Source organism: Megalobrama amblycephala, linkage group LG6 (assembly GCF_018812025.1).
Source record: "Megalobrama amblycephala isolate DHTTF-2021 linkage group LG6, ASM1881202v1, whole genome shotgun sequence".
Lineage (NCBI taxonomy): Eukaryota > Metazoa > Chordata > Actinopteri > Cypriniformes > Xenocyprididae > Megalobrama > Megalobrama amblycephala.
Genome location: NC_063049.1, coordinates 33,506,380 through 33,518,726, shown reverse-complemented (window position 1 = coordinate 33,518,726; position 12,347 = coordinate 33,506,380). Strand labels below are relative to the sequence as shown.

General features: G+C 38.2%; 3 protein-coding genes across 4 annotated transcripts in view; 2 read left to right on the top strand and 1 right to left on the bottom strand.

The window, feature by feature from the left end:
* The window catches only part of xpo4 (exportin 4), a 40,692-nt gene extending 38,030 nt beyond the window's left edge, over nt 1–2,662 (top strand). Inside the window, exons 22-23 of the mRNA XM_048194205.1 lie at nt 190–282; nt 1,383–2,662. Coding sequence (XP_048050162.1) covers nt 190–282; nt 1,383–1,580 — 291 coding nt within the window. The 3' untranslated portion in view covers nt 1,581–2,662. The remainder of the gene's footprint in view (nt 1–189; nt 283–1,382) is intronic.
* A 69-nt stretch (nt 2,663–2,731) lies between these two features.
* eef1akmt1 (EEF1A lysine methyltransferase 1) lies at nt 2,732–9,574 on the top strand. Of its 2 annotated transcripts, none has more exons than XM_048194212.1 (5): nt 2,732–2,834; nt 2,995–3,155; nt 3,297–3,379; nt 7,471–7,760; nt 9,066–9,574. In XM_048194212.1, exons 1-5 carry the CDS (start codon nt 2,732–2,734, stop codon nt 9,194–9,196), a joined length of 768 nt encoding a protein of 255 aa, XP_048050169.1. In that variant the 3' UTR covers nt 9,197–9,574. The 2 variants fall into 2 exon arrangements, with proteins under 2 accessions (XP_048050169.1, XP_048050170.1); XM_048194213.1 differs by lacking the exon at nt 2,732–2,834 and adding an exon at nt 2,856–2,914.
* il17d (interleukin 17d) lies at nt 9,513–12,234 on the bottom strand. Its single transcript, XM_048194214.1, has 2 exons — nt 11,735–12,234; nt 9,513–10,212 (listed from the first exon to the last, which is right to left on the bottom strand). The coding sequence occupies exons 1-2, from the start codon at nt 12,040–12,042 to the stop codon at nt 9,894–9,896; spliced, it is 627 nt and encodes a 208-aa protein (XP_048050171.1). The 5' UTR covers nt 12,043–12,234; the 3' UTR covers nt 9,513–9,893.
* Nucleotides 12,235–12,347: the final 113 nt, after the last annotated feature.

Genomic DNA, 12,347 nt, shown 5'->3' with positions numbered 1-12,347 from the left:
GTAAACTATTCCTTTAATGATAATTGAGAGTTATTGGCTGATGTCGACAATCTCAAAATGGTCAAACAAGATGGTCCGATATGTGTTACTAACCTTCATTGTAATACGTAATTGTCTGAGATTTAATATGCATGTATAAAATTTGTGAATTAATAATGAACATTTCTCTCTCACTCTCTTCCTCCATAGCTGGTGTTTGACATGCTTGTGCTCCAGAAGCACAACACTGAGATGACCGTAGCAGCTGGAGAAGCGCTTTATACATTAGTGTGCCTTCACCAGGTACACAGCACTATTTAACTCACTTGTGATAGTAGGTTAAAATAATATCAGCTGCAAAACATAAATCTTATACTTTAAAGGTGCCCTAGAACTTTTTTTTAAAAGATGTAATATAAATCTAAGGTGTCCCCTGAATGTGTCTGTGAAGTTTCAGCTCAAAATACCCCATAGATTTTTTTTAATTCATTTTTTTAACTGCCTATTTTGGGGCATCATTAGAAATGAGCCGATTCAGGGTGTGTGGCCCTTTAATTCTCGTGCTCCACACCCCAAGAGCTCGCGCTTGCCTTAAACAACATAAAAAAAGTTCAAACAGCTAATATAACCCTCAAAATGGATCTTTACAAAGTGTTCGTCATGCAGCATGTCTAATCGCGTAAGTACAGTGTTTATTTTGATGTTTACATTGATTCTGAATGAGTTTGAGGCTATGCTCCGTGGCTAACGGCTAATGCTACACTGTTGGAGAAATTTATAAAGAATGAAGATGTGTTTATGCATTATACAGACTGCAAGTGTTTAAAAATGAAAATAGCGACGGCTCTTGTCTCCGTGAATACAGTAAGAAACGATGGTAACTTTAACCACATTTAACAGTACATTAACAACATGCTAACGAAACATTTAGAAAGACAATTTACAAATATCACTAAAAATATCATGTTATCATGAATCATGTCAGTTATTATTGCCCCATCTGCCATTTTTTGCTATTGTCCTTGCTTGCTTACCTAGTCTGATGATTCAGCTGTGCACATCCAGACGTTCTGCCCTTGTCTAATGTCTTTCATAATGGGCTGGCATATGCAAATATTGGGGGCGTACACCCCGACTGTTACGTAACAGTCGGTGTTATGTTGAGATTCGCCTGTTCTTCGGAGGTATTTTAAACAAATGAGATTAATATAAGAAGGAGGAAACAATGGAGTTTGAGACTCACTATATGTCTTTTCCATGTACTGAACTCTTGTTATTTAACTATGCCGAGGTAAATTCAATTTTTGAATCTAGGGCACCTTTAACAAAACAACAACTTTAACAAAGAAACGCATGCTCATATTGAGGTGAAGTGGTTTGATAAGTGATGGTGTTTGTCTTAGGCGGAGTACTCAGAGCTGGTGGAGACGCTGCTCTCCAATCAGAGGGATGCAGTGATCTACCAGCGGCTGGCGGACGCGTTCAACAACCTCACTGCCAGCAGCACGCCTCCAACCATGGACCGCAAACAGAAGGTGGCCTTCCTCAAGAGCCTGGAGGAGTTTGTTGCCAATGTTGGAGGGCTTCTGTGTGTCAAATAAACCACTTCCTCCAGCAACTGTCCACAGCAGCTTCCCCTCTCTACCCCCTCTACCACTCAGAGAAGCCTTTCACCATGCCAAACCATGGAGATGCTCAGTGCAGCACGGGCTGAGACGCCTCTCTGCTCTGCCTATGGGCCTTCAGACACGCATGCCTCCAGAGAGGAGAGAGGCCGGCGAAGGCCGGGAGGGGGCGGCCAGTGGGCCATGATCATCTCAGTCTGATCTGATCGTTGTTTACTTTGCCATTGAGAGGTCCTCAGATGAACATTTACCAAGTGCGGAGGGGTAATCTTTCTGAAAACTGATCCCTTCATCCCCCTTTTACACTTACACACACAGTCTTTTGCAGACGCTTCTTCTCGAGTGCCTTCGTATTTGGTTTCTCACGGCTCAGATCCAGCTGTGTCCACGGCGACAATAGAACCGTGCCGTACTGCGCTCACGGTACCCAGGATTGTAAGCTGTGGTTGCCATGACAAAAGCCTTTCCCAATGAAACTTTGATTGCAGGAAGGCCCTTTGGAAAACCAAATCACTTTTGTGTTTAAGGGTGTATATATATATTTTTGAAAAAGACAAAAAATGAAAGTGTTTAAAAGGACTGAAAAGTTTTTATAAGATTATAGTTGACAGAAGTTTCTGACTTTTTTTTATTACAACTTCATCTGAATGAAAAGGGGGCTAGTTTGGATTTTTCTTTTTGATTGATTGATTTGATTGATTGTAGTTTTACTCTTTGCCTTTATTTCGCCCTGATCACAGCAGTATCACAGAAAGTGTTTCTCAACAAAAATTCATGTCTGATCAATTATGGACATTTTTCACATGGTCATCTGATGTTCCCATCAATGTTTTGATTTCAACAATGTTCCACTTACACTAGCACATACACATACTCAGAAGTGTGGAACAGTCAAGGTTGCTGTAGCAATAAAATACCAAAAATGATGATCGAGGGATGTCAGCCGTTATATTCAGGGCGTTTGATGGTCCTTATTTCCATTGTTCAAAGCACTAATTCTTATTTTGGAATGCCTGAAATGATCTGTAAAGTGTATATAAACTTGCTATAAAAAGTGAGTCGTCTTTCTTGGTTTATATTTTCAATATGTTGTCTGTGTAAATCAATGTATAGTGTGTTCTCGAAATATGGGCATGCGTATATGTTTCGCCTTTCGGATTTGTACTCGCTCGGCCACCGTAGTTGAAACACGTGTGAAGCCGTTTTCTCTTCTGTGTGCGTTGTTCATTGGTAAGGTAACTTTAAAGTCTGGTTAAAACCCAAGTTACTTCTATATTATTAAATATCGTTTGTGACAGTTGGCAAAAGCGGTTAGCATAATTATTGAACGAGCGTTGTACTGAATGTTTCTTCAGCACTCATTCCCGTGTCATTTTGTATCAAAATAAAGGATCTGTTTCAATGAGTGACAGTGACGATGATGTGCCTCAGCTCTCCGCGGCGACACTTGCAGCGTTGCAAGAGTTTTATGCCGAGAGTGGAAGGACGGGACTGGAGCAAGACTCGATCCAGACCGACAAGTTCTGTGTTGGTGCCGTGGAGGAAGACTGGGTAGGTACAGTAAATGTCGTAGAAGTGCCTTACGTAATGATTTGTTGATTGTTATACATTATATTGTATTTATTCGTGTCGTTTATATATAATATGTGTATGTGTATGAAGTGCGTACTGAGCTCATGTGTTTGTGAACAGCGCATGAGTCAGTTCTGGTACAGTGAAGACACGGCCACACGGTTAGCAGAGGAAGTCATGCAGCAGGCTGGAGAACATGGGAGGTTGGTCTCGAGCTCATTTGGTCAAACCTTTACATTTGTGCAAATGACATGTATAAAACACAAGGACAGTAGTGAAGGTGATTCTGTTGCACATACTGCAGGTTACCTCGATACGCCAGTAGATGGCGACAACTGATCATCTTTTTGTATGTTGAGTGAAATCAGAGATTGTATGGCAAGCCGTTTTGACTATTATTCATTCTCAGAATATGAGTTCTTGATATCGGATACTTCTTTATACTAGTAACAATGGCATTTTTTGATATCAGGAATTACATTTCCACTAGTAACAATGTTAATTCTTGATATCAACAATTCAATTTTCACTAGTTAAAATGCACATTTTTGATATCAAGAATTAAATTTCCAGTAGTAATAAAATAGAATTCTTGATATCTGTAATTGTAATTTACAGATATCAAGAATTAGTGAAATGTCATAGGCTGCCATTCAAATTCAATTGTAGATGTCAATAATTGATTTCTTACTTGTAAAAATGCAAATTAGGCACTAGTTGGAACATCACTTCTTGATATCAACAATTGAATTGCTTCTAGTAAAAATGCAAACTTTTGATATCTGAAAATGTGTTTCTGATATCAATATAATTTCAGATATCTAAAATGGTTTTCTTACTAGTAACTATCACATTCATGATATCAGAAACTAACATTGTCACTAGTGACTAAAATTATTGATATCAAAAACGAACATTGTTACTAGTAGTCAAGTCATCTTCATTTATATAGCACTTTACATATTGTTTCAAAGCAGCTTCACAGTGACAATAGGAAAATTGTTATCGAGCTAAAGTTGTTTTTTGATTGAATCACTTCTGTTGTAAAAATTGTTAATTATTACTTTAGGGGCCGCTTAAATGACACTTTTCCTACTGAAAAAAACCTGAATACCTTTAATGCATTCCTGCCGTTCATTTACGTGTTTAGTCTATAGGTTTGCGTGTTTGAGTGTGTATGTGCGCAGAAGCTTGGTCTTTTTTTTTTTAAGTGATATTTGCCAAATTACTTGTCTGGTCTGCATAATACAGAAAAATTAGTTGTGTCCACGGATCTATGCGAAACTGGAATAATTTTGATAACGTTTTATGGGGAAGGGGAAAGGGAAATGGGCCTTCGCAGGGGATAGTTTAGTTGAAACATCAGGGCTGCTGCGTTATCGTCATGTCTAGATGCAGGTCCTTCATCTCATCTAGATACTGCCTGGATCTGGCAGGCTGCAGCAAACCTCGGGATAAACAGAGAGAGACTAATATTAGCGTAGACGCCATTCTTCTTCTGATGTAGCGAGTACATCAGGTGTTATGGGAAGTGTTCCCGGTTCAGGCTGACCTAATCTATGCAGCCTAACAATTTACATGATTTGAATTATAGAAGTAGATGATGTGTTATGTGTATGCAAGTTTAAACAGATGTGTTAGATTTAAACTGACAGAGTGTGTCTGCTTCCCGAACAGCGATAGGAAGACTGTTCCAAAGTTTAGGTGCTGAATAGGAAAAGGATCTGCTGCCTGCAGTTGATTTTGATATTCTAGGTATTATCAACTGGCCTGAATTCTGAGATCGCAATAGACGTGAAGGACTATAACGCGTTAAGAGCTCACTCAAGTACTGGGGAGCTAAACCGTTTAGTGCTTTGTAAGTAAGTAGCAAGATTTTTAAATATATACGATGTTTAATAGGGAGCCAATGCAGTGATGACAGAACTGGGCTAATATAGTCATACTTGCTGGTTCTAGTAAGAACACTAGCTGCTGCGTTTTGGACCAGCTGTTTGTTTAACAGGCGAGCAGAACAACCACCCAGTAGAGCGTTACAGTAATCTAGCCTTGAGGTCATGAACTCATGAACTAACTGTTCTGCATTCTTCATTGAGAGCATATGTCGTAGTTTAGATATATTTTTAAGATGGAAGAATGCGGTTTTACAGATGCTAGAAATGTGGCTTTCAAATGAAAGATTGGTATCAAAGAGTTACACCCAAGTTCCTAACTGACGACGAAGACTTAACAGAGCAGCCATCAAGTGTTAGACAGTATTCTACGTTATTATGTGAAGAAGATTTTGGTCCAAAAATTAGAATCAGTTTTTTCTGAATTCAGTAGTAAGAAATTACTGGTCATCCAATTTTTTATATCAGCTATGCATTCTGTAAATTTTGTGAATTGGTAAGTTTCGTCAGGGCGCGAAGAAATATAGAGCTGAGTATCTTCGGCGTAACAGTGAAAACTAACGCCATGCTTCCTAATGATATCTCCCAAGAGTAGCATGTACAGAGTGAAAAGCAACGGTCCTAGTACTGAGCCTTGCCTGTACTCTATATTGAACTTGTGATCGATATGACCTCTCTTCGTTTACTACTACAAACTGATAACGGTCAGATAAGTAAGATTTGAACCATGCCAATGCAATTCCACTAATGCTAATATAATTTTCAAGTCTATTCAAAAGAATATTGTGGTCGATGGTGTCAAAAGCAGCACTAAGATCTAGTAACACTAATAGAGAGATACAACCAGAGAGATCGGACGATAAGAGCAAATCATTAGTAACTCTAATGAGAGCAGTCTCAGTACTATGGTATGATCTAAATCCTGACTGGAAATCCTCACAGATACCATTTCTTTCCAAGAAGGAAAGTAGTTGCGATGATACTGCCTTTTCTAGTATTTTTGACAGAAAAGGTCAATTTGAGATCGGCCTGTAATTGACTAATTCTCTAGGATCAAGTTGTGTTTTTTTTTAATAAGAGGTTTAATAATAGCCAGCTTAAGAGTTATCCTAGTGATAAAGATGAATTAACAATATTAAGAAGAGGATCTATGACCTCTGGAAGCATCTCTTTTAGTAGCTTAGTCGATATAGTGTCTAACATACATGTTGATTTTGATGACTTAACAAGTTTAGTAGCAATTCAGTTGTTTATATCAAAAACAGATATTTCCACAATTAATGATATCAAAAATTATGATTTTTACTAGTAAGAATTGTATTTCCGATATGAGAAATTGGAGTTTCAACTAGTAAGAAATCAATATTTGATATCAACAATTGAATGGAAGCCTAGTGAAAATACAATTACAGATATCAAGAATTCTAGTTTTTACTACTGGAAATGTAATCCTTTATCAAAAATTAGCATTTTAACTAGTGAAAATTGAATTGTTAATATCAAGAATTAACATTGTTATAGTGGAAATTTTAATTCCTGATATCAAAAATTGCCATTGTTACTAGAGGAAATGTAATTCCTGCTATCAAGAATTCCTATCCTGAGAATGAATAAAAGTCAAAACGGCTGGTCATAAGATAGATCATATGTATAGATGTGTATACATATAGGCGTGAAATCAATTTCTCAGCCGATTCATTAGAAAGCATGTCAAGTTAACATTAACATGTAATTCTAAATGTCACGAAGTAGGAAAACAAATGAACATTATTGTAAAACTGGACAGCATGACTGACTTTCGCTTTTATATCTACGTGAATCATCATAGATGTGTTGTTTTGGATTCAAAACACCAAATTTTGCCAAAGCATGACACGTGTGCATTTACATTTACGTCACTGCGCTGTGTTTTGCTAAATGAAATGACAAAAAATATGTACATGTTCTTTACTTGAGTTTACTAGGTTTTTTTTTTTTTTTTTTTATAAAGAAGCTCTCCAAGGCTGCATTAATTTAATCAAAAATACTTTAAAACAGCAATTTTGTAAAATAATACAATTGAAAGAAATCATTCTATATGATGATGATTTGATGCTCAATGAAATAATGCATTTCACAGTATTATCATTGTTGGAAACAGTTGTGCTGCTTAATATTTTTGTGGGGACTGTGATATATTTTATCAGAATTCATGTAACATAATAAATGTGTTTACTGTCAATTAAAGTAGGCCTATTCATTTCTTTAAAAATATATATTACTAATCCCAAATTTTTAAACAGTAGTGTGTGTATGTGTGTATAAAACACTTTAAATTGTAAATCTGTAAAATATAAAAACTAATATATTACTTCCCTTTTATGTGTCCCCTCTCACCCACATGTTCTATTCCTGTGTTGTAGGATAGCTTGTATAAGTGCACCAAGTGTGTATCAAAAGCTGAAACAGTTGGAATCCATGAGGTCAGATAGTGTGTCTGCTGTTTTGCTGGAGTTTGACCGACGTTTCGCAGCATATGGAGAAGAGTTTGTCTTTTATGATTACAACAACCCTCTGTGCCTCCCTGAGAATCTCCTTCCTCAGAGCTTTGACATTGTCATCGCAGACCCTCCATATCTGTCCGAGGAGTGTCTCAGCAAGGTGGCACTCACTGTTAAATACCTCACTAAGGGCAAAATCCTGCTCTGCACAGGCAAGTGGAAATTATTACATCTATACACACATATACTATATACACTATATTGCCAAAAGTATTGGGACACCCCTCCAAATCATTGAATTCAGGTGTTCCAATCACTTCCATGGCCACAGGTGTATAAAATCAAGCACCTAGGCATGCAGACTGCTTCTACAAATATTTGTGAAAGAATGGGTCGCTCTCAGGAGCTCAGTGAATTGAAGTTTCCTCACTACTACGTATTCCACGGTCAACTGTTAGTGGTATCAAAACAAAGTGGAAGCGATTGGGAACAACAGCAACTCAGCCACGAAGTGGTAGGCCACGTAAAATCACAGAGCGGGGTCAGCGCGTGCTGAGGCGCACAGTGTGCAGAAGTCGCCAACTTTCTGCAGAGTCAATAGCTACAGACCTACAAACTCCATGTGGCCTTCAGATTAGCTCAGGAACAGTGTGTAGAGAGCTTCATGAAATGGATTTTCATGGCCGAGCAGCTGCATCCAAGCCTTACATCACCAAGTGCGGATGCAGTGGTGTAAAGCATGCCACCACTGTACTCTAGAGCAATGGAGACGTGTTCTCTGGAGTTACGAATCAAGCTTCTCTGTCTGGCAATCCGATGAACGAGTCTGGGTTTGGCGGTTGCCAGGAGAACAGTTCTTGCCTGACTGCATTGTGCCAAGTGTAAAGTTGGTGGAGGGGGGATTATGGTGTGGGGTTGTTTTTCAGGGGTTGGGCTTGAACCCTTAGTTCCAGTGAAAGGAACTCTTAATGCTTCAATATATCAACTAACTCCCAAGTTTGGGGATGGCCCCTTCCTGTTCCAACATGACTGTGCACAAAGCAAGGTCCATAAAGACATGGATGAGTGAGTTTGGTGTGGAGGAACTTGACTGGCCTGCACAGAGTCCTGTCCTCAACCCGACAGAACACCTTTGGAATGAAATAGTGCGGAGACTGTGTGGCAGGCCTTCTCTTCTCATCCAACATCACTGCCTGACCTCACAAATGCACTTCTAGAAGAGTGGTCAAAAATTCCCATAAACACACTCCTAAACCTTGTGGAAAGCTGTCCCAAAAGAGTTGAAGCTGTTATAGCTGCAAAGGGTGGGCCAACTCCATATTAAACCCTACGGATTAAGAATGGGATGACATTAAAGTTTACATGCACGTAAAGGCAGGCGTCCCAAAACTTTTGGCAATATAGTGTATGCCAAATGTGTGTGTGTGTGTGTGTGTGTGTATATATATGTATATATATTTAATTTGTTATATTTCTCTCTCATGATCTGTATTCTAATATTTGCTTTGTTTTTACAGGAGCTATTATGGAGGAGCATGCTGGCAAACTTATGGATCTGAAGATATGCAGTTTTTTACCGAAACACAGTCACAATCTGGCTAATGAGTTCCGCTGCTACGTTAACTATGAATCAAGACTTCTCTCATGAAAAAGGCTTTCAATCTGACAACATTAGAACTTTGTTTTTCCCGTCAAACATCAGCAGATGATTATTTGGAACGATAAATATTCCGGAGAATAGCAGGATCCAGATATTACAGCTAAGAATTTGGCTCTTGATCACAGATTTGCAAGCAGTATTTGATTATGCTTTGGCTGAATTGCATTGTCGATTGCACACAACTTTTAAAGTTGCAGAATTGAAGCAAACAATTTCAGACAGTTTAACTTCATTTTAAAGCATAAAATGGGCCTAGAAGTGAATGTTTGAAATGCATTTGTATATAATATACCATACACTAGAATTGTGTGTTACCAGTGTTCTTGTTTTTATTAAAGTAATCATAAGAGGATGACACAAACTCAAGCTGAATAATATGTCTTCTTGTAAATGACACTCATGCTAGCTTTTAAAAGAAGTGTTTCTAGTGATCTTCTGTATACTTGCACACAGCTGGACTGTGTTATTTCACATCATGATGCTGACTGGCTTTTCCCAAGTACTTTGGATTAGTAAATGTTTGTATTTTGGCACTGAAAGTTTTCCTTTTGCTCGCCCTCACAGCTGCAGATTGTAGTCTGCAGTGCCAAGTTCTGGCTTTATTTCTTTCATTTTTGCTCTCACTGAAAGAAAAAAATAAGAAAAATTTACAGATAGAGAAAAAAATAAAAATTAATCAGTTCAGTTAATTCTTTCTAAAGGTGCTGGAAACTGCATTTTTAGACATGATTTTTTGCACACTTGGCTTGCTCTTCTGTCTTTTTCTGTCTCTTTCCAACAATGGCACACAAGTACAGCCCACTGCGATGGACACGTAGCTCTCCGTGTAGGAATGGCGACCCCCGACACATGAGCCGGTACGGCGTAGTATGACGGTTGGCATATACACTGGGGTGCTTCGGAAGCGGTCACTTTCCTCCCCGTTCGGCCCAGTCAGGCATCCCTTACACAAACAATACGCCTCCGGAAGATATCGAGGGTACCTCGCTGGATCATGGGAGATTCTTGGATCAATAATAAAAAGGTGTTATTTTTCTTGCAGATAAACAGGCAAGACATACAATCTTATGCCATTGGTGTGGGGAACACACAACCGAACTGAATAAAAGATATTAAATTAATAAACTCAACATTTTTGTTTGTATTATTTAATATACAGTTAGTTAGGATGAATGCAATCCAGTAATTTGCCCCTATCTCTAAACTCTGATATTAATCTCATTATTTAGCAAACACAATAATAATGGCTTTTCTTATTTCCAATTATTTCTATTGCGTTTGGGTACGTTTTTGGTTCGGTGTATATCATTTTTGTAAAACAAACAAACAAAAAAATCCATAGTTTTTAGTACAGATTTAAGATTTGTAAATACATTTATTTTTATTTTATTTATTTCTTCAGATTAAAAAAGAAGAAGCTATAACCATTTAAACCTTTTGCTTTCAGGTCTGTTTTGATCCGAAAGTGAACTGTGGCATGTCAAGCAAAAACATGAAAAGACTCGAACAGTTATATGTTTAACATTTACATGTAATTGCTCTGCAGCTATTTTAGTTTTAGTTTAGTGTCGTTTTGTTAGGAAAATAATGTGGGATTCATAAATTTAGAAATCTGTTTTCATCAGTCATGAGATATGTTTAAAATAAATTTATTTAAATCCATTGAAGTTAATGGAGTTCATACTGGTAATTATCATATGCTCTTATAATTTTTTTTCTAATGATATATTTACATAAAATTTCTAATATCAATAAAAAATATTTTCTTGAATCACACTGGTTTGCTAAAAAAATTTGAAAAGAATTTCTCAATTTAACTCTCAAATCAAAATTATAATTCAAAATTAACACTTTCCCCGCCAGCGTTTTTTTAAAATGATTTTTTAAGTTGCCTGTCACCGCCAGCATTTTTGATCATTTTCACAAAACCTTCATGGACCCCAGAATATTTTATTGTATGAATATCTGAACATACAATATCTATCAAAAGAACAGAGCCTCTGCTCTTTAAAAAAAAAAAAAAAAAAAAAAAAAAAGCTTTCAGGCATTCTTTTTTATCAACACTTGAATGTGGGTGTTTCATAAAAAAAGAACAAAAAGCATAAACAATGCTTTTATCGATTGTTTCTGTTTATTTTTTGCCTGTGTTTACCACTTGTTTCGGAGATTCTCTATTCTTTCAGAAGATGCGTAATAGCGCCCCCTACAGTATAACAGTGAAAACACGGAAAGCCGGCCAGTTCCGTCAATGGCGCGGAAGCGTTGTCTCATAAAAGACTGAAAATTCTGTCAACGGCGGGGAAAGAGTTAATGAAAGGGGGATAAATTAAGTAATAGCATGGTAAAAACACGGTAACATTCAAAACTACAACTATTTTATAAGCTTACGTTCCACCGGGTCCAAACAGAACCTGTAATGCAAAAGATGTAGGCTATAGTTTTTAATGCATTTGGAGGATTAAGAAAGCGGAGTCGTTAAATTCCACAAGATTCCCATCCCTAGTCTATCCGGTTCTTGAGCCCTACCTGTACGCCCACGGCGAGAGGCTGAGGAAGTTTACTGGGGTACGTGGTCTGTCGCGCGCTAGACGAGACGCTGATTGACAGGTCAGATTCTGGCGCTCTGGAGGCGCGAGCTGCAGGGTGTGATGAAACGCGCTGAGCACCCCGACCGAGAGCCTCCCAAACATCTGCTCCAAAATCTCCTCTGGTAAGTCCAGACAAGAGCGAGTCCTTGGTGCTCTCCTGGACACCTTCAGTCCCCGTTCACCCGGCGCGCTTCCGCAACACCACAGCAGCACCAGCACAACCGTCGAAACAACTCGTCCGCGCATTTCAATTTAATCCGAGTCTGAGCTCGCTTTACTGTCAGCAAGCGATTGTTGGGAAAGATGAATGAATGTAAACCTTTAGAGAGCTCTTAAACCGAGCTACACAAACTCTCCAGTTGTTGCGTAAAGCTGTGCCTCATCCGTCCGTCCCGTAAATGCGCTCAAGATACTTGACTCCAGATATTGGGCGGACTGTTTGATACTGAATAGATCATGCTCGAACTGATGCGAAACATCTCGCATTGATTTCACCCCCCAGTAATCATATGTATTCTTTTCAGATATTTTGGTGACTGAATCATTCATTA